The sequence below is a fragment of the Vipera ursinii genome, assembly GCF_947247035.1.
Source record: "Vipera ursinii genome assembly, chromosome: 1".
Classification (NCBI taxonomy): Eukaryota; Metazoa; Chordata; class Lepidosauria; order Squamata; family Viperidae; genus Vipera; species Vipera ursinii.
The window spans coordinates 71,588,697-71,611,723 of record NC_139512.1 but is presented as its reverse complement, the minus strand read 5'-3'; the positions used below and the strand labels follow the sequence as shown (position 1 = coordinate 71,611,723).

The 23,027-nt window shown below is 39.2% G+C and overlaps 1 protein-coding gene across 1 annotated transcript in view; it reads left to right on the top strand.

Moving 5' to 3' along the window:
• The window catches only part of GALNT16 (polypeptide N-acetylgalactosaminyltransferase 16), a 199,989-nt gene that overhangs the window by 155,381 nt on the left and 21,581 nt on the right, over positions 1-23,027 (top strand). Inside the window, exons 7-13 of the mRNA XM_083348504.1 lie at positions 3,151-3,238; positions 6,649-6,733; positions 8,902-9,005; positions 12,106-12,232; positions 14,582-14,674; positions 18,796-18,879; positions 20,368-20,509. Coding sequence (XP_083204630.1) covers positions 3,151-3,238; positions 6,649-6,733; positions 8,902-9,005; positions 12,106-12,232; positions 14,582-14,674; positions 18,796-18,879; positions 20,368-20,509 — 723 coding nt within the window. The remainder of the gene's footprint in view (positions 1-3,150; positions 3,239-6,648; positions 6,734-8,901; positions 9,006-12,105; positions 12,233-14,581; positions 14,675-18,795; positions 18,880-20,367; positions 20,510-23,027) is intronic.

Below are 23,027 nucleotides of genomic sequence, written 5' to 3'. Positions count from 1 at the left end.
CGCCCACCCTGGCCATATCCACCCGGCCCCTTGAGGGCAACCGCAATGCTGATGCGGCCCTCAATGAAATTGAGTTTGACACCCCTGATCTAGTCCAACCTCCTGCTCAGGCAGGAAACACTATACCATTTCAGACAATATGTTCCACTGGCTTTCTCTTGCAAAAAAAATTCTGGAACAAGAAGAAATAACCACATATTTTTGTCTCTTCCTATATTTCTCTGTTCTTCTTTCTATTTTGCACTCAACAAGTCACATCCAAACCCCACAGAGTTTACTTGTATCTCTTCCCCAGATTGCTGAAGAACTTACTCATTAGTAAATTCTCTGACAGAAGAAAGTTATACCTTGCTGCTATGTTGATTAGTTTTTTACAAGGAAACTTTCCAGAGTATCTTAGTGTCACTCATAAGAGGATAAATGCTATTTTTGCACTACAGAAGTGGAATTTAGTGCTTGTGAATTATCACTTAAATTTGGGCTGTTTATCCATGAATAGACAGACCTTCTTATGACATATTTTTTCTGCTCCAAGAAAAAAAATTCAATGAATTTCTGATTATATTATATAATTATAAATTCAATATAACTTCTGATATTACTCTTTCTGAAAACTTTCTGAAAAACTGAAGAGACAAGACTTTGAATTTGCAGAGACAAAACCTGCAGTTCATGCCTTCATTGAACAGCTACCTAAAATATATTGAAGAACAGCAAGATCCAAAGATTTGGGTTTCCACAATTTTTTGTTACTTGACCAGGATGAAAAGCCTGGTTATATACATTTCCTGGATCAGGTTATATTGCTATGGTTTTTCAGGGAATTTTGGGCACTTCCACTTGAGGTATTAGCCCCAGGCCTAGATCAGCTCCACACCCCTGTCATCATCTCTCTTCAGATGTGCAGAGGCAGTGATGGGATTCAGCCGGTTCGCACCAGGTAGCTAATTTTTTGTTGCTCAGGCCCAGAATGGACTTCCGGAAGTGGCATCCACACAGAGAACCGGTTGTTCACATATTTGAATGCCACCACTGTGCAGAGGTGCTGTTTGAAAGCTGATTTTTAGCTATAATAGTGAACCTCTATGGAGCTTAAACCCAGATAGATTTTACCATTAGATAGAATTTGTGGCTTGGCTCTTCAGGAATTCTGGTTTCATTGGTTCTTGTTATGTGCCCCAGATGAATACAGAGAATACAGGGAGTCCTCGACTTACAACAGTTTGTTTGGTGACCATTCAAACTTACAACAGCACTGAAAAAGTGACCTATGACATTTTTCACACTTATGACTGCTGCAGCATCCCCATGCTCATGTGATTTACATTCGGATGCTTGGCAACTGGTTCATATTTATGATGCTTGCAGTGTCCCGAGGTCATGAGTTCACCTTTTGTGACCTTCTGACAAAGTCAATGGGAAAACCAGATTCATTGAACAACCGTGTTACTAATTTAACAACTGCAGTGATTCACTTAACAAATGTGGCAAGAAAAGTCATAAAGTGGAGCAAAACTCACTTAAACAAATTTCTCACTTAGCAACATAAATTGTGGACTCAATTGTGGTTGTAAGTTGAGGACTACCTGTAATATTGACAAGGTTCTGTCAGTTTCTTTCTTTTCACCCATGCACCAGTCTCTTTTTCTTTCCCTTTTTGTGGCCTGAGGGGAATAGATTATTATTTTTTAATTCCATTTATATCCCGCCCTTCTCCAAAGACTCAGGGCGGCTTACAAGCTTAACAGTAGCCTTCATTCTATGTATATGCCTGCTTATTAGGGCTTTTGCTCCCCCCCCAGTGGCATTAATACAAAGTCAGCTTATTGCCCCCAACAATCTGGGTCCTCATTTTACCTACCTGGGAAGGATGGAAGGCTGAGTCAACCTTGAGCCTGGTGGGATGCGAACCTGCACTAATTGCAGGCAGCTGGTGTTACTTAAGGAGGCATTAGCCCACTGCTCCACCAAGGCTCTTTTTATTGCTGCAGAACATGCAGTGTGTGTGTGTGTGTGTGTGTTTGTGTGTGTCTGTGTGTGTGTGTGTGAGGGGGGGAAAAGATATTTATGCTTTTTGTTTCTCAGCCTCCTTGAATCAACAGATGAATCAACAGTGCTGGGAAGGAGAAATGGTGGCAGTATGAAAATGCTCTATAGGGGGTGTGGGGGGTGGTGGTAGGGGTATTGGGTGGGTTAGGGTATGGGTTAGGGGTAGGGGTAGGGGGGATGGGGTTTATGTCTAAAAATGTACTTTAAAACTTTTTAATAAAAAGAAAAAAAAGAAAATGCCCTATAGGGAATCCATTTGTGGAAATCATAATCGTTTTTATGAGTTTCCTGCTTCAAAGATATAGGAAATAGCTTTGCTGACTTTTGGTAATCAACTTCAGCAGCCATTTTAAAAAAATGGGAGGGCTATGAGTTGGCTGACACCAGCTATTCTTGCACATATGCCATAGATATGGGTACGACCATACTTAGGTGATGTGGACACACCCTTGGGGAACAATGTTAGAGATACATGAATCTTATTTGGAGATGAGTAATTGGGTATTATTGACTAACTTAATGAGCAACTTGAAAAAAACAAATCTGAGGAAGTATTTTAATCAGCATATAGCTCAAGTTTAAAATTGGGAGATTTCTCCATGTAAAGCTAGCGTGAGGGGAAAGCAATCTGCGAAGTTTTGGACTATGGATTCCTGCCTATTTACTAACTGGCATCAATGGGAATTATAGTTAAAAAAAAATACTTGAAGAGAACCAGGTTGTCTACTCCTCTAGTTTAGCAACACTTTTTGTAGATGTCTGCAAGAAATTACACTAACAGTATCTGATGGTGTGCTGTACTTCATGCCTGAAAGTGAAGAACAATAATTACACTGTAAAAGTTTCTCTCTTTGCATTGAAAAATGCTACGGGCTGCAGACGTGTATGTGTATGTGAATATCAATTTAAAAACCTGGAGGTTTTTCCTTCTACCATTTCCATCTTGAAACCCTCTTGAAACATTACTTTCTTCCTAGAAATATATATATATATATATATATATATATATATATATATATATATATATATATATATATATATATATATATATATATATATATATATATATCCAGCATTCTTTCTTTTTCTCTACTTTTTCAGGATTACACTCGTGTGGTGAGTCCTATTATTGATGTCATCAGCTTGGACAATTTTGCCTATCTAGCAGCATCAGCAGATTTGAGAGGAGGTAGGTAAGAATAAATAGGCTCTGAAATAGGATATTTCTGAGTTTTTATCTCTGAGAATCAGCCCCATGTGACAGATTCCTTTCACCTCCTGAGGCACTTCCAGCCAAGCGGTCCAAAGACATTGTGCAAATATTCTGCTGTATGCTTGTGAACTGATTTTCTGTGGGACAAGAAGAGACAGACAATCTGTTGGATAAATGTGTGAAAGGTACAAATGGAAGGTATACCTGGTCCCTATACAATTCTCTGAAAGAGGCAGGGTGATGATACAATAAAAGCCCCACTGATATTAAATGGTATTAAAGTTATGCTTTCCTCTGCAGGCAGTTAAGATTGACCTAGTTTGTTTGTAGGATTCATAACATCTGTAACTTTGAACAGGCTGTGGAGAATATAGCCTTGCAGGGGTCACAGTTTGCATAGCTTCCTGATCCAGCCATTGCAACATCTGTCTTTGCTGCTGCTGCTGCTGCTGTTCTCCTATTCGCGTCTTTTCCACCTCGTAAGAACAGTAATATAAGAAAAAATAGCATTTTAGTAGCAACACATGACAAAGGCATTACATCAAAAAGAAGCTGAGTACTAATTTCTTTCATAAGGAAATATGATAAATCAAGCATTTTATTCCAATAATACTAATATCATAACGTTTAAAATTCATTACAAATTAAACACTATTAATCATAAAAATGCAATGTCATTTGGCCAATAATAAATAAACCAGAGTAAAATATGCTAACATTTAAATTTATTTGTTGATAACATTTAGAGCAGGGTACCCTCTGGAACGAGAGGGACACGGTGGCTCAGAGGGTTAGGATGCTGAGCTTGTCAATCAGAAGGTCGGCAGTTTGGCGGGTCAAATCCCGAGTGCCGCGTAACAGAGTGAGCGCCTGTTACTTGTCCCAGCTCCTGCCAACCTAGCAGTTCGAAAGCACGTAAAAATGCAAGTAGAAAAATAGGGACCACTACGGTGGGAAGGTAACAGCGTTCCGTGCGCTTTGGCGTCTAGTCATGCCGGCCACGTGACCACGGAGACGTCCTCGGACAAGCGCTGGCTCTTCGGCTTTGAAACGGAGATGAGCACCGGCCCCTAGAGTCGGAAACGACTAGCACGCATGTGCGGGGGAACCTTTACCTTTACATTTACCTACCCTCTGGAACAGCTTGCCTACCGATATCTGGATGGCCCCCGACCTTCACACCTTCCGGCGCGACTTAAAAACTTACCTGTTCCAACAGGCCGGCCTGGCCTGACAGCTCTTGGGGTTCATTTGTTTTTAATATTGTCTAACTGTATACATACGTTGCTCTGTACACCGTCCCGAGTCCCTCGGGAGAAGGGCGGTATATAAAACAAACAAACAAATAAATAAATAAATAAATAAATAAATAATTACTGTTTCCTCAAAAGTCCTAGCTGCACAAAAGGACAGCGACACATTTCTAAGCATAAATGACCTCCAACATATTGCTGCTCCTTTGGGGAATTTCTGAAAGCCATCTAAAGCAACAGAATTGGATGGGTCTGCTCATTTTCTTTACACACGTGCTTGATGTCCCTGCTGGTTTTCTAGATAAGATATTATTCCTCAATATAATGCCCAAGCATTCACATTTCCTTCAATACTTTTAATAGTCTTCTTGATAGGTAAGACTGTGTGTATGCCAGTATACCTTACTGTTTGTTTCTTTCTCCTGCTCCTCCTTCTCCTCCTCCTTGTCATGTTATGAATACTGTCTTTGTCAAAGAGATTGATACTTGATCTTTCTCAAAGGATGAGCAAATTCTTGGGCAAGCAAGCTCCTTGCTGTTGGATGGGCACATGTTCATGAATGCAGCCTAATTTCAGCTGTATTTCAAATGCAAGCACAAGGTAATCACCAGTCTATAGTACTATTTGCCCACAACACACGTAACTGAGTCAATGGGGGTAAGTTAATGTGTTATTAAGAACGCCAAAAAGGGTTCAAAAAGAGTGAAAGCAACTTTCACTCAGGGAATTAGATTTTGCCCACAAGAGAACTAGTTTTATATAGGGCTAAATTAGGCTCACCTTCAGTCAATTGCCCTGTTATGTCTACTTAATCCTCCAAGGAAAAGAGCTGCAGAGAAAGAGCCACCAACAAGTGATAATACCATAAGACTAAGCACATTTTCTCAGTAGCACACAAAACCTTCAGCTGGGTCTGTTACAATTCACCATGACCAACTTGCCATGGGCAGCTCACGATGGCCAAATAGCCATAGCCAATTTGCCACTATCAACTTTCTGTGGTTAACTCACTGTAGGACAACTCGCCATGGCCAACTCGCCAAAGGACGACTTGCTGTGGGACAAGAGTTAACTAATATCAAAGAAATGGTGGAATAGAATCATTAAAGAAGGGATGCAAAAACGGGCAAAATGGAATGTAAATGACAAAATTTAAAATATTTTTTTATTTATTTTAAATACTTAAATTGAATTGTTAAATTGCCCCATGGCAAGTTGTCCCACAGCGAGTTGGCCATAGCGAGTTGTCCTGCAATGAGTTGGCCATTATGAGTTGGCTGTGGCAAGTTGGCCATAGTGAGCTGGCTGCAGTAAGTTGTCCCATTCCACCTTCAGCTGACCAACAAACAATCATAAAGTAGTCAAGGAAGAAAACAAAATATTGAGGAAAACTATGCCAAAAAAAACCTGCCTTCTATGTATCATGTGAGCCAGATGTCACACGCCAGGATAATCTGCACTTGTGCAGATTAGCCTCAGATGCAACAGTTGGCTCCACTGTGGCGGACTGCAGGAAATCCAAGCACTCAATCTTTTCCCTAAAAGATTTGCTATGCCTCAAGCACCCTTTTTAGTTTTTGAAACCTCCCTCAGTGTACTTTATTTCCTTTTGCAAACGCACCTCTCAGTGTTCCCTGCCCAGTTCTGCAATTCTCACCTGCACGCATCTTTCGCTAGCCAAGCCTTCCCACCAGATATACTCAATTTGCAACACTTGTAAGTCAGATGGCATTTTTATGTGATGCGTATGGGGAAAAGCCAATTACAATAAATAGAGATACTTTGTTCCTGGAAATACATGTCATCCCATTGAGGAAACTGATTAATGTCTCATAACTTTGGCAGCCAATGAGGCATAGGACAACATGAGTACAAAGCTAAAGCACTAATGATTGTCTTTCTTTCTGGGAACCAATATAGGAAGTTTGGGATGTTATTGAGCACAGATAAATACCAGTGAGCGTACCTACTGTGATTCTTTAAAGCCAGGCTGGTCATCTGCATATAGGACTATCCTATAGAAGGCCTTTGCTGCTCTGGAATCATGTCTATAGAAATAAAAATGCCTAATTGTCATGCTAAATTCTAGTTAACCTTTAAGGTTCCATGTGTTTTTATGTTCTACATTTTAGGATTTGACTGGAGTCTTCATTTTAAATGGGAACAGATTCCCATTGAGCAAAAGTTGGCCAGGACAGACCCTACCCAATCTATTAGGTAAATTCTTTCATGCAAGCTCATCTTGGGATCCCAGTTTAGATGTAATATTTCATCTTTCATCTTATATAAGAAATGGTCTCATTGGTTGATGTAACCTTGAGGAACATTCTGAAGTTATGAGAGGTAATAAGTCTATCTTTTGCTCCTGAAAGGTGTTAACATTCTTCACAACTACCTGAGATTCTGTCTGTTGGCTCCACTGCACTGCTATAATAATGGCAATATATTAGGCATTGTGTAATCATGCGTGGCTTTTATAGATTGCACTTGTTTAAATTTTACTGTTCCTGTTTGAAAAATATGTGCATTTAATTGATCTTTTCCCAGGCAGTATGTAAGCTACAAATTGGAATAGAATCCACTTTCTACTTCCAGCACAAGAGTTTTTCCTCAAGATTTAGAGCAATTCAGCAACCCAAGTCTTTTGTGATGACTTGCACATTCATTGGCTTGTGCATCCTCTTCTATTTAAAGCATAGTGGAAATTGTAGATAAGGACCAGAAGTCTAGCTAAGTCTAGGGTTTCTCTGAACAGTAAGAATATGTTGCAAGTATATCCAAATAGCAATAACACCAAGCCCTACATTTATGTGAACTGTGTTCCAAATAGATTTATATATGGCAGGATAAGAGTTTCTAATTTTGAGGAAGTATAGCAGACAAATATACCGCTCTCAGTCTCTGCAATCCAAATATTTAGGATCCTTTAGCCAATTGCAGATCTGGACCACTCTGATCTAGTGCTCTGGATAGTGGAGATGAGGGAGATTGATCTGTTTTCCCCTTGGAGACGCCTCCTCCTTCTCATAGAATTCACTTGCAAGCAAAGGAAGCAGTATTTCTTTATGTCCTCAATATGCACATTCTTCAGTTCATTTTCACTTGACTTTTTAATTAACTTTAACAGGCCAGGAACAAGTTGTGAGAATGCATGATTTTCTCAATTTTCATCCCCTTTGATGGAGACTGCTCTGCTTCCATTAGCCAGAGGGGCATATAAATGAGCCACACTTAATACTAAAGGTCTTCTCTGCATAATTAAAATGATTTTTTTTAAAAAAACCTAAACTTTCCCCTAAAATCTCATTAAAGAAAAACTAAGTTGTCACTATATACAGTAGTGGCCAAAATTGTGGAAACCTTTTGGGAAAAGTGTATTTTTGAGGTTTGATGGCTAATAACACCTTTTTTGAGTAGTACCATAAAATTATATATCAATGGAAAGGTAATTTAATCAAGAATGTAATGCAACATAGTTTGTTCAATTATCTGTACTTTATTCTATGAAAAGTTATAGCCAAATAAACAGAAAAAGTAAACACAACTTGCTTAGGTTGATATCAGGTAGACTTCCTTCATCTGATTGTAGCCAATGAGCATGAATGTTTAGAGAGCCAATCAGGTGCCATTTTGTTTTGGCAATGAGCCAATCAGATCACAGTAGGATTCAGTTATTGATGTCATGTATTGAAGCTGAGAGGAGGACATTTGTCAGTGTGTTATGTGATCACTATCAAGTTGGTTGGCGTGTTTTTTTCCCCTTTTCATTTCGTGAGCTTGTAAAATGTAATAAAACTAAAGTAATGGTGCAAAGAGTTGACTGGTTGCCCAGAAAGTGATGTAAAATAGTATTATTAAGTGAACAAGGCTACAGTTATAAAGAAATTAGAATAAAAATTGGTGGAAACTTAACCAAAGGTGGCATTTCTACTGTACACTTTTCCCAAACGGTTTCCACAATTTTGGCCACTACTGTATAATATATTTAAAACCAGAAGTTGGGAGGAATTTGCAAAATGAAAATGCATAGTATTGTGATCCAAGCCCTGCATCTTTTGTACATTCATTCACATTACATGCACATACACAACGAGTGCTGTTAGAATCACAACACTATGCCCACGATTTTGCAGTTTTTGACACCTCTTTGCAGATTAAGTACAGAGTAGTCATTTTTGTAAAGCGATCATGAAAATATTACAAACATACAGCTTTTTTCATGATACATAATCATAGGAAAGTTATTGTTTTTCAATTATTTTATTTATTTTTTCTAAAGTATTTTATACAGAATAGGTTGCTTACAAATGCAGAAGACTTCTGTTTTTCACTCTGGCATTTTTTATTAATGACCTTTTGCACTTCCTCACTGTCATTTTTACTAGAACACCTGTCATAGCAGGAGGAATCTTTGTGATCAATAAGTCTTGGTTTAACCATCTTGGAAAATATGACATACAGATGGATATCTGGGGAGGAGAGAACTTTGGTAAGTTAGTACTTTGATTTGCCTTTATGTTGCCTTCTCTTGTCAATTTTTCACAAATCAGTTCTGAAATCCTGGACACATAATATAATATTTTATCCTGACTGGAAGCACTAAAAACTCAGACTTTATTCAGGATCTAATTGCATAGAAATAAAGTCTCTTTCTTGTCACCAGGCAGTTCTGCCATTTCAGCAGAAATTTGGGTAAGTCAACATTTCCTACACATTCTTACATGACACTCTGGCAATATCTGCATTGTTTGTTATCTTAGACATCTCCTATGAGTATATTTAGTAATAGGGTCTAGAAGAAGAAAATACTTTTGAAAATGTATGTTAAGTGTTACATTAAATATTTCACTTACAGTTTGTATTTTGTCCTACTCATGTTAGATAAGACCAAAAAATGGCAGAAAGAAATGCCTGAATGACAGAAAGATATCTAGGGACTTTGCAAGCCTAATATTTTGAACTGGAGAAATATGGACATGGGTACAAGTCTAGCTTAGATATAATAAAATGTAGTTAAAGGTAAAGGTAAAGGTTCCCCCGCACATGCGTGCTAGTCGTTTCCAACTCTAGGGGCTGGTGCTCATCTCCGTTTCATAGCCGAAGAGCCAGCGCTTGTCCGAGGACATCTCCGTGGTCATGTGGCCGGCATGAGTAGATGCCAAAGGCGCACGGAACGCTGTTACCTTCCCATCATAGTGGTCCCTATTTTTCTACTTGCATTTTTACGTGCTTTCGAACTGCTAGGTTGGCAGAAGCTGGGACGAGTAACAGGCGCTCACTCTGCTACACGGCACTCGGGATTCGACCCGCCAAACTGCCGATCTTCTGATCGACAAGCTCAGCGTCCTAACCCACTGAGCCACCACGTCCCTTGATAAAATGTAGTTAAAACCAGTCAAATACCAGTACAATAAAAGATGATAGAACAGGAAGAACAGATACATAGTTCCCAGAAAAATTCATAAAAACCAGATTATGAAATAAGCTTTGTTGAAATGAAAGCACTTATGTCCTTGATAATATCTAGCCACGTTCCTCAGCAACTGCCTTTGGTCTTCTATATTATGCAGCTTCTACAAAGAAGTGGTAGATATTACGATCACTAACTACCCGTGATTCCCAGAAAATAAAACCCGGACTTTTTTTTTTGCCTCCAAAAGATTCACCAGATCTTATTTTGTGGTAGGGGTGTCTTTTCCACTTACCTCTGGCACTGACAGCTCTACCCAGCTAGCCCACTTCTTCTGCAGCTGAAGGAGCAGCTTCATTCTGCAGCTGAGAATGAAGCTCTGGCCTGCATTTTACAGCCAAAGGCCTTTCCAAAAGGCCACTGCAACCGAGAACCAAGCTATGAATTCAATTCATAGTTCAGTTCTTGGTTGCAGTGGCCTTTTGCAGTGGCAATTCATAGGTCACTTTTCAGCTACAGAGGCCTTCTGGAAAGAGCTCTGACTACAAAATGCAGGCCTGGGGACACTGCAGAAGTAGACTGGCGAGGAGAGGCCTGGGTGCAAGGTAAGTGGGTGGGGGGCACATGGGACAGCTCCATCTCCCTAGCTTGATTTTTAGGTGTTTGCCTCGCCCCAAAACTAGGGCTTATTTTTGGAGTAGGGCTTACTTTCGGGGAAACACAGTATATATCTGAATATGAGAGCTACAAGATACAAGAATTGCAATAAAAGGGTGAATTTGATAGAGAGCTGGGGAACCTGTTCCTTCCAGTTATTGGATTCCAACTCTCATCATCAAGGAACCATTAATTACTTATCTGGATATGCTGAGAACTAGAGTTCAACATCTGGAGGGCTGCTACAATTTGCACCATCTAATATGAATTTTCATTGGTCAATTGAAGAGCACATCAAAGACAATGCAAAATGCCACATATTCATAAATTTTCTAGCCCCCTCTTCTGTCCCCTTCAGTTTTCAATTTGTTTTGCTGCAGCTTTTCTGATATTTTCTTTGTACCCTCAGATCAGTAAACAACAGTGAGCTTCCATGTTTATTAAACATAAGACCTTCACAAGGTCACTGTTTTTTTGAGATTCAAATTATTTTTTACCAACAAAGCCTTGGTAGTCCTCTGATCCTTTTAATAAAAAATTGAGCTTCATTCTGGAGCAGTAAAATCTCTGAAAGCAAAGGACAGGGATAGGGATGCTTCAGTTTAAATAAACAGGATGAGGTTGTGTCTCAGAATCTAGATTGCCAAATGATGCATTCTTATAATCCTACAGTAAAAGTATGCCCCAAAATTTCAGCTTCAGTCTGTAATAGATGAAAAGCACAGGGACTTGGGATGTTACAAAAGGAGATGTATTCTTCCACAGATTTAGGAGCTCATTTGGAGCATCACGGAGAAACCACGCCCATCCCATTGCCGGCAATGGGAAAAAGTTCCGATACGTCACGTGACGTCACATGACATCGCGAGTTTGACGTGTCTGCTTTTAGATGATGGCCAGACTTTGCCATTCCTATAATGCTGCCCAGATACTAGGAGTCTATAAAGACTTTAAAGAGCATGAAATTTGATTAGTGCAAACAAACTTCTAAGCAATGATTAGAGTCGATTACATGTTTCTCTAGAATTCTGACGATTTTTATTCAGGTTTTCAGTCTCAGTGATACATACAGGTGAAATGGTTTGCTTGGGACTGCATAGGTCTTTGTAACACTCTGTCTTGACTTAATTTCATCAGTACCATTAAGATCTTCTGTCTCTTATTTTGTACTTGCACAAGGAGCCTGCTCCTCTCCCCTCTAAATTGTTATGGACTTTCTTTTTTATGTTAAGATAATTTTCCTCTTTCCTTTTAAAAATCAAATCAAATAGCTTTCAAAAAGATTCCCTTTTAAAAGACTTCCCCCTTCCACCGCAAATTATACTGATCTGGTATATGGAAACAGGGGAAAGGCTACAACTGAGGAGGAGCAAGATTACCCTTCCCCTCATACAAAGCTTTATTTTCAGTAAATTTCTTCTCTTTTTATAATCCAATTGTGCCTCTACCACTAGCATGTCCACCTGCACACTAAGTAGTTCTTTGTTTCACCTCATATTCTCTTTCCTTGGATATTTTCTAGAGCTTTCTTTCCGTGTCTGGATGTGTGGAGGTAGCTTGGAGATTGTCCCCTGCAGTCGAGTGGGTCACGTTTTCAGAAAACGCCATCCATATGACTTCCCCGAGGGCAATGCATTAACCTATATCAAGTAGGAATGGCTTAATCTTGATTCCAGTTTAGAGAACTGGAGGGTGGAGGGACTTTTAGTTCTCACTGAAGTATGGTGCTTGGCCAAGATCCCTTTGCGTATTTTATTTATTTATTTATTAGATTTTGTTAAAATCCAGTCTTTATTACTTTAAGTAATACAAGGTGGCAAATATTCATAATACTCCTTTCTCCTCCTATTTTCCCCACAAAGGTGGGTTGGGCTAAGAGAGAGAGAGAGACTGGTCCAGAGTCACCCAGCCGGCTTTCATGACGAAGGTGGAACTACAACTCACAGTCTCCTGGTTTCTAGGCCAGCATCTTAAAGACTGCAACACATCGGTTCTCTCTCTCTCTTTTTTTTTTACTAAGTTTTCATTTTATTAATATTTATTTTATTAGTAAAATTTTACTAATTAGACCTTACTCTGGGATATTAATATAAACTCAAAAATGTTTGAGTCAGCTGGCTAATCCTAACCAAATTAATATTGTACTCTGTTTTAATAATACATGTTTGCAATGAGAGCCTCCCTGATATTTAGATTTTTTTTAAAAAAAACAAACGAACAACTGTGACCCAATTGTTTTTGTAGAGACTGTACTTTGGGATTTGGAGACTTGCTTAACCATTGTGTACCTGGAAGAAATACAGATCTAGTACAGAGTTCTGTAATTAAATAGCTCAAAAATGATGACATGGATTTGACACTGAGCTTCATTTAACGTTAAAAATACCATATTCAAAATTAAGGTTTATAATGAGGGAGAACAGATGTACATATCTATGGATATAGGAGCTATGGATTACAATACTACAGAAATAAGATCATGTACTGCTGATACTGTAAACTATCTGAAAAATAATGAGTAGTGATATATATGGCAGCAGTCATTATAAAGTGCATTAGGTAATTGTAGACTCTCACACAGAGATAGATAACACATGCTGCATTTTCCTACTTGGTATTAGTAAAATCCAAAAGTAAGACCAGATGATAATTCAACACAACCATTTCCCTGTCCTCATATTGCAGCCAATTAGGTCCACTGACAAACAACTCTTCAAAGGCCTCCTTAGCACAAGATGCCTCAAAGTTTATCAAAGCTGCTACATAATTGGCACTGCTTACAATCCAAAATAGGCAAGAAGTTTAAGAGGCCATAACTGAAACACCCAGATCTTTTTTATATGTAACAGAGCTGTGGTTATTATGATAGTAATAGATAAAGGATGCCCTAGTTGCCATGCCCAGAATGTGTTTTACTTTTCTCTATGTTAAGAATACTGCTGAAAAGTGCTTGGCTGTTGGAGTTAAATAGTCTTTAACGATAGATTCCAACATTATGTGAGTAGAAGTATGCACCAGGATACTTTATTTCTTTTAACTTTTTCTGCAGCAAAACTTGGTTAGGAGTATTCCTCAGTCCCTCCCAAAAGACTTTGAGTGTACAAGAGTCTGTCAGAAATGATTAATGGATTCTACTCTAAATTAAAATGAATTTTTAAAAATAGAACACTGTATATTCAGAACGCTTCTCTGGGAATCTAAGTTGTCTTCTGTTGGGAAGTTTAAAGGTTAATAGCAATAACAATAGCACTTAGACTTATATACTGCTTCTCAGTGCTTTACAGCCCTCTCTAAGAGGTTTGCACCCAACAATCTGGGTCCTCATTTTACTGACTTCAGAAGGATGGAAGTCTGAGTCAACCTTGAGCTGATGAGACTCAATCTGCCAGCTTGTTGGCATCTGGGAGTCAGGAAAAGTAGCCTGCAGTACTGAATTCTAACCACTGCAACACCACAGCTCATAGAAGTTCATAGAAAATGGTACTCATCTCTTCCTTACATACTCACATCCTTATATTCCATTCCTTATTTTCTATGATTTCCTCAAATTTCAGAAGAGTTGTACTCCACATGACTGGTCAGGGAGCTATTTTCATCTTCAAGCAAATGAGAGCACAGTTCTCCTTTAGACTTCCTTGTGAAGGTCAGGAAGAATAAGGGACCAGTTGAGTGGTAAATGAATACATATAATATGGGGCTAGAATACCTGACCCCATTATCTTTGTGCCCCGCTCATCATATCTTTTCTAGAATGCTTCAGGCATGTTCTTTTAATATGTTATACCTTGACTCTATTTTGTTCATGCACTGAGGAAATGCAGCTTCTTTTCATTTGGTTTCTACTTTTTGAGATGTTTTTCTCTTGCATCAAAGTTTAGTGACATAATAACAGTTAACTAGGGTAGCAGATTCTTTAAAATGTGCTGCAACTTCATGTCATGGCAAGACGACCTACCCAACAATGACATTTAATAGGGCTTATCTTGTCCTACCTGCAGAAATACCAAACGTACAGCAGAGGTATGGATGGATGAATACAAACAGTATTATTATGAAGCCAGACCTTCTGCCATTGGAAAGTCATTTGGAAGGTAAGCATGTGAAGCACCTCAGTTAAATTGCTCTGAGGAAGATTGAATTGTTGAATCTTTCAATCTTTTGTTCTTTGTGAATTATGATACAAATTGATTGTCCTGTCCCTGATTAAAATGCAAATCAGACAGTAACTAGATCAGATATGTTTTGATTTATACTTCAAAACATATTTTAAAATATGCATTATAAAATAAAATTAATTTAAAAGTGTGTATTTTTAATACAAATCATATTTAAAATGTAAAATGTTTGAGAAAGGATGTGCGATAGAAGTTACTAAAATTAAATTATTGAATGCTGCTGAAAAATAAGAATCTGTGTAGTGTCTGCAAAAACAAGGCCTGTCTCACTCATTTTTTACATACTTTCAGGAGAATAATGGTAATTTATTAAACATACACCACTCAATTCCCAGTGGATCTCATACAAGATACTGTATACTTAATCTTTCTAGAGTTTTTGACAAATTCATTAGCCAAATCTCTAGGACTGAGTAGTCATGGAATAAGAGGAGAAAGTTATTTATGGCTGGGTGAATGGTTAAATAATTCAAAGCAAAAATAATATTTTCACAAGAAAGATTTAACAATAGGATTTTTGTTACCGTATTTTCCGGCGTATAAGACGACCCGGTGTATAAGACGACCCCCTACTTTTAAGAAGTTTTTCAAGGTTTTTTGTCTTATACGCCGGAAAATACTTACATGCCCTGCCCTCCCTGTCTGTCATAATCCAAAATTTCGTTTGGATCAATCAAACACAACTCAGTGATGCCAGACTGGATTTGCAAACAGATCCAAAACTGTCACATTCAGAATCACCATGGTATCATGTTCTCCTAGAGTCCTCCATTGAATTCAACAGACTGAAGTAATGAAGGAGAGGTTTGAATGAAAAATACGCTAGACAGTTTTAACTGGAGTGTTAAATCACCACTCTAACACTCACGTGCCCCCCCCTTTCAAAGGATTGTTTTTATAGTCCTGTCTTTCGATGTTCTTATCCCATCTCTTTCCATCTGCAATTTTCGGACAGCTTTTTGTTTAAATAAAAAACGTATCCCAAGAGTTATCGATAGTCTTTACAAAAAACTAAGGCCCCTTGAGTTCAGAAGTCTGCTCCCCCCACCAAAAAAAAAAAAATCCCAGGAGGAAAAAAACATTTTCTACCCGTCAAATAAAAATATAATGGCTCTCTCCTCTTCCCTTCCCCCGTTTCACATACCATTAAGCAGAGCCAAAAACCCCGTGCCCCTCCTGTTTAAAAAGTTTTGATCTTTGCAAATGACCTTAGCAAAACTTCTGCGCAGCAGATGTGGGAACAGCGGGGGCGTCTCATCCTTCCTCCCGCTCCGGATTGATCCCCATCCCGCCGCCCCTCTTTCTCCAATTTGAGGCCGAAGCCAGTTTCTGAACCAAGAAAGGGGAGTTCAGTGCAAGGCGCCCCAGGATCGAGCTAAATTGCCGGTTAATGCAGAACGGAGAAGACGGGAAAAGTTCCCCAAGAGTTAGAGCAGGAAAGGCGAGGCAACCACTGACCAAGGGGATGGAAATCGTCCGAATCCACACAAGCGCTCCTCGCAACTGCTTCTTGCCCTGCTTCACCCTCCTCAAATGAAATTAAAACAACCTCTTACCGCCTCTCCCGAGACGCAGGCCGATAAGGCGACGGCGAGCACCATCCACACGTTCCACATTATTCCTGCGTTTGCAGCTCTCGCTGCGGCTGCTGCTGCGCGTGGGGCTGCTGGCCATCCTGCCGCTGCCCCTCAGCACCGCGCTCACGGCGGCTGCCTGCTGGCTCGTCTCGGCCAGCACCGCCCAGCGGAAGCGCATTCCCCGTGGGGGGAGAGCGGTGCTGGGTTTCTCGAGTCCCTTGCCGCCACCACGGCCGCCACCTCTTCGCAGAAACACGACTCCCGCTCGGCTGGAGCCCTGGGCTGAATGGAGGCAGGTGATGGCGACCCATGGTTAAGCGGCTGATGGCGAACGGGTGATGGAAGGCAAACTCGTCAGCTTCTGGGGCGGCTACTGCAGCTGCTGCCATTGCTCGCTCAAGGACTGGCCGTGCTAGCGCCTCCAATGCTTGGCTGTCAGGTCCCCGACTAGAGGATGGGCAGGCGGTCCCCAGAGGCGCCCCGCTCAACCGTAGGAAGGGAGAGCCTTTGCTCCCGCCGAGGCACCGCCTGACTCGCGCTGACCACAAGAATTGCTTGCTCGGAGTGCGGAACTGAGAGCAGCAGCGCAGCAGGCGAGAGAGCTCAGAGACAATAAGGCGAGGCGTCCCTTTGGCAGGAAAGGAGCAAAGCTGGGCCAATCACAGAGCAGGCAGAGCAGGGAAACAGGGAGGGAAACAGGGCAGCGGCTGCTCGAGACGACGGGCGCGGGCTAGTCCCGCTCCTCTCATCAGGGACCTGTCAGCCAGCATTGGAGGCGCTAGCATGGACAGTCCTTGAGCGAGCAACGGCAGCAGCTGCAGTAGCCGCCCCAGAAGCTGACGAGTTTGCCTTCCATCACCCGTTTGCCGTCGGCCGCTTAACCACGGGTCGCCATCGCCTGCCTCCATTCACCCAGCGATCCCGCCGCCCAGCAGAAAAAAGATCCGAAGGTGTTTTTTTCCGGCGTATAAGACGACCCGGCGTATAAGATGACCCCCCAACTTTTGAGAAGATTTTCAGGGGTTCAAAAGTCATCTTATACGCCGGAAAATACGGTATTATTTTGTTTTATAACTGCCTTTTAAACATATTTTACCTTGAGATAGGTAAGTGGACACCTTTACAGATGAATTCAAATTATTTAGGGTGGTTAAAACAAACAAGGATGATGAAGAGTTTCAAAAGGATTTCTCCAAACTAGGAATTAACAATATTAAAACTATGCATGCTTGGAAAATGATTTTGAAGAGATACTTTGGAACATTCATAAAAACAATCCCTTTTTGAAGCAGCTACATGATGTGTAGCTTTTGTGCTTCTCCCTACTCTTAAGCACCTTCTTCAAATCATCTGTAATACACTCAACCCTAACTAACAGTAGATTATAAGGTCTGCTCTGGCCTAGGAAAAAATATACTGCTCAAAAAAATAAAGGGAACACAAGATAAGACATCCTACTATTAAATACAGTACATTGTGTTGTTTAAGTGTTCCCTTTATTTTTTGAGCAGTATATTTTGGTAGGTGAAACTATTCTTAAAGTTCTTCTTTAACTTCAGGTTTTTTTTTCAGGACTGCTTCTGTTATATTGCCTTATTAGATGTTGCAGTTGTTACAAGCAGTTTACTCCAGTGCTGTGTTCGTCTTGCTACCAGGCGCTGTTGTTTATCTCTTGATATCTTACTCATAAAACTCTGTTCTAAATTTCTATATTCTTATATTAACTCACACTGTAAAAAGCCAATCATAGGATATCAACTTGGCCTGCCAAAACATCCATAGTATCCTTTCAAACAGACATTTATAATCTATTATTGTTATTGTTATTAAAAAAGCAGATTGGTGATGGATATAGTACATCAACATTTTAAACAATAAAGAAGTAATTGCCTGGATTATTAAGAAGGGCAACACTGACAGATAAACCAGTATTTGAATCTCTCATATATACTCATTAATGGAGTCAATAGTTTTTTTTTTGAATAGGATCTTTTTCTCCTCACTCTTACTTTATGCCTGAACTCTGATAAAAGAAAGAAAAAAGTAAATGATGAAATCCTTGTCATTTCCCATGCTGTCACCCATGCAGTCACTTTGCGACACATTTTATCTTGCACATGACCTTCTAGAGTAGACCATAAGAATATTAATGGAGAAACAAAAAGAAAGAATTGTTGGGAAAATAAAAAAATAACAGAAAGCAGTGGGCAGATGGAAAAAATTTCCCACATCTGTTCTAAGATTAACAAATGGGCTTGCATGGGCAATTCTATAAGCACAAGCACCATGCAAATGTGTTTTGAATAGCTTCCACAACATTGATTCCAATGTGGTTGCACCTTAGAAGTGTTGAATGTTCTTTTAATTATTCTTCAAATGTACTCATGTGCTGCTGTGTCACACAATTCTGTTTTATTCATGTTTACAATAAAGATAGATATAGGGTACTTTTGCTTCTAGTATTTCAGACCGAGTGGAACAACGCAGGAAGCTGAACTGTAAATCCTTTCAATGGTATTTGGAGAATGTCTATCCAGAACTCAAGTGAGTCATTCTTTACCTCTCAGCAAAACTGCATGATATGTGTTTTGCCACTGTGGAACAAGAAAGCATCAACTATTTTCTTAATGTGACTGTTACAGTGGGAATTTATGTTTAAAATATTTCTTCCAATTATGCTCTATCTGACCTATGTCTTTTCTATGTTTGGTTTCTTTGAACTCTGAAAAAAGAGTTTATATGGGGAAAACTAATTGGTAGACAGCACAGTGAGGGCTGACCTCAGGTTGCATGCAGCAAAAGAAGTATAAGATCTTCAAAAACAGTTATATTTTTGGTGAGATAAAGGCAAATTTAAGGAGAGATTTGAAATATACATAACCCACTTAAGCAAAGAATGAAAGAGTAGAAAATGATAATGATATACTGCGTACATCCAAGAAAAAAGAAAATATGAGATGAATGTATATTCCATCTCTCTCTCTCTCTCTCTCTCTCTCTCTCTCTCTCTCTCTCTCTGTGTGTGTGTGTGTGTGTGTGTGTGTGTGTGTGTGTGTGAATCCTTTGGATTTGAAGAAAGCAGGCTATTGTGCAGTTTATCTGCGATTGCTGCATGTGATATGGCTCCTTGGAGTCACAGGTGAGAGCTGAGTGCCACATGAGGACCAAAGTCCTAAAAAGAGCACAACAGGCTCCTCAACCAGAGTTGCTACCCCTCCCTGTACACTTTGTACGCATGAACACACACACACACACACACACACACACAAAATGGAAGAAGAAAGGCTACTTTCTGAAAAATAGGTCTAACAATGTTTTATAGAATATTCTTTGCTATTAGAATTAGTTTGTCAAACACTCTGACATATACGTGGAGGTGAAAAAGTCTGAAGATTTGCTTGTGGTAAATTTATGCAATGTCAAAAAAAAGTGATATAAAACATTTCTACGAATCTTTCACTGAATGCATTTAAGGGAGACCATGTGACAGAAGTTACCTTTTATAATTTGGATTACCATGGTTCCTGTTTATGGCCCTTAATTTGAAGATTTGTTCGATCCATGTCCACTTTAAGATACAGAAGTCCAACTGAAGAGAAAATTTCTCATGAATATTAAGCATGTGGGCAGCAAACTAAGAAGGCACTCTGGTTGCTTGGACACCATCTTCCTCAGGCAATATATTGAATTTCCATTCTAGGATGAAGGATCAGAGAGAGAGGAAGAGATATTTAAATTTCAGTAATGAGTTTTATTTTTATAAATAACATTTATATAATGTTTATATTCCAGTCATTAGTTTTAAAATCATCTCTACCTATAAATTAATATATGCATTACAAAGGTCATGCAGGCCATTGTTCTTCACTGGTATTTTTAGTGACACATTTCCTCTTTTGGGGGAACTGCCTAATTGCCCAACCTACTTGTCTGGAATGGCTGATTTATTGATTTGATGGGGTACGGAGCATGTAACAAACAAGATGTCTATAATTTCTCCTTTTGTGTTTGATGATCTCTCTAATCACTCAGAGTCCCAGAAAAGGAGCTGATTCCAGGGATCATCAAGCAAGGAGCAAATTGTTTGGAATCTCAGGGCCAGGATACAGCAGGAAATTCTCTAGCTGGGATTGGAAGCTGTAAAGGGTCAGTGAACAATCCTGTTGCTACTCAGGTAAGGTCATCCAAAGTTCATCCCATTAGTCTTCTTTTCTGCTCTGTAGAATGTCCTGGAGAAAACATATGTGCATCTGAAGCATACATCAGTGAATCTGTAATTCTGGCAGAGGGAGTTAGCCATTTGAGGATAATCGTTCAGCCATGCCTCAGTGCTCTCTGTTCAAGCAAAGTATAAAGAACAACATAGCCACAGCCAAGGTGTTGCCAAATCAAGACTGTGGAAGCCCTCGTTCAGCACCACCAACAGCCATGGAGGTTTACTTGCTTACTTAGCACCATTACTATCTCTCAGTTCAGTGCACCCCAAACAGGTTGATATGAGTAAAAGGTAGGTAGAGGAAGAATTCTGTGCCTGTTGTCTTGAGCTCCTGGAAGAAATAAATAATCCCACCCAGAAGTGTTATGAAATGGAATCCTTGTAGTAAAATATTACACGAACGGTAAATGTTATAACATTGGAAACCTTTTTCAAATCCCTGAATAGACATTGCTTGTCTTCTGATCAACTCTCTGATGTTTTGGGAGAGCAGGATGGGGGTCCTTTGAGTCAGATTCTACTTCATGGACAACTCCATGCAGGTTTTTTGGCAAGATTTTCAGAATGATTTGCCTTCTTCTTAGAACTGAGAGAGAATGATTAGTCCAAAGTCAACTAGCTGGCTTCCATGCAAGGGTTTTCTCACTCCTGGTCCAATGTTTTAACTTTTAGATGAAACTGGCTGATTTTTATTCAATCCTTAAAATTTATTAATTTATTCGATTTCTACAGCCATCCATCTCAACCAACTGACTTTGGACAGCTTACAAAATTAGAATTTTCTGCAGCCATTCAGTACAAAGCTAAGGAAAAAGACAGCCATTTAGTGTGCTTCACACTGAATTGGGTTCCAAGTGTTCCAGCAAGACAGAGAATATTGTCTGCACAAGGCAGTCAAAGGTCAATTCTGTGGCATTAAGAAAGCTGTAATTAAAGGTGACCCGGATACAAATATATATTTAGAAGACCTTCAGGACATGCTTCAGTATAAGATAACACAATAGGTTCTTGCTGCATCTATCAGATGTGGAAGACAAGAAAGAAAGCTATAGAAAAGTCTGACTGTAGAATAGGAGTTTTTTTTTAAAAAAAATTCAGTTTGTACAGCCACCTATCTTACCTAAGTGACTCTTAGATGGGGTGGAAAACCTTTTTTTAGAGTATGATGATGGTATTTTGAAAATCATCACCTTTTTCTTAACGTTGTTTCACATGCAACCGTTCTTCAATCTATGAAAAAAGAAAATATGAAATGAGTGCATATTCTAAGAATATTTATATAGATCTTTGCACACATGAACAGTGAAGAACGCAGTATGCATTTAGCTTTATCATGTTTATACAGATAGATTCCCTGAAATACCTACAAGGGCAGCGCTTCCTAAAGGAAAATTTAAAGACAAAAATGTCAATTTTAAATTATCAGATCAAACAGTTTTTCCATATTTATACTGTTGCAAGTTCTGTTTAATACATCACCACAGATAATACTGGTGTAATAATCAAAGATGATTCTGTACAAGTTGAATTTTATCCTGAAATGATGTAAAATTCTTCAGGGAATCCTCAGTGTTTGGGGCTGCAGTGTTAAGAATTTATTACAGAACTTCTACAAATGACTTACCCATTTGAAAAATTGCTGCCATGATAGATTAGAAATCAACATTTAATAAATTTTCACAGCCTGTTATTCTAGAGATTTCCTCTATTACCTCTCTTTATCTTTGTCCTTTTTTCCATGCCATTGAGCGTATTTCCAATTTAAGCACCCAAATGCTGCTCTTCATTATTTTTATTCTGTAAAAAAAATCTTTTGAAGCTTATTTGGGCCCAGAAGCATTCCTAGATATGAAAATTATACTGGCAGCATGCCAGTTTCATATAAAAGAAATTAAAAGAATTCTTTAAATTGGAAAAAGTCAAAAAGAGCATTGGACTGGGGGTAGCTTTGAGCATCACGTTGGGAAGTAAAATTGTCACAAATTGTCTAGAAAAATCTACTAAGCTAAATCTGAGTTCATTTTTTTTCTCGAATAGATTATATATCACTTTACTGTATTAAGTAAAAGTCAGTTCAAAATATCCAGAAATAGCTTGAAATGTTAGCTCCTTTCTCTGCAATTTCTTATTGATAGCAGTAAAACAGTTATGTAGCCTAAGGGATGATGGGATAAGATGGCGTAAATTAATACCATTGTCTAAATTTAGGATTTTTCCTGAGAATTATTTTAGATGCTAACAAAGAGGAAATAACTTGAGCAAGCAAAAGGTTACAGTAGAATACCAGATGCCAGCAAAAGCTCACTCACATCTGTTAATGGTTGGGAATGAGTGAGCAGACCACATCCAGCGTGCTCTTTCATTGGACTTGTTGAGCTATTTTGTGGTTGTATGAAATGGCTGAAATTCAATGAACTGTATCTATATCCTGGGAATTATCTAAGCAAAGAAAGCATATGTCAATTGTCTATGGAAA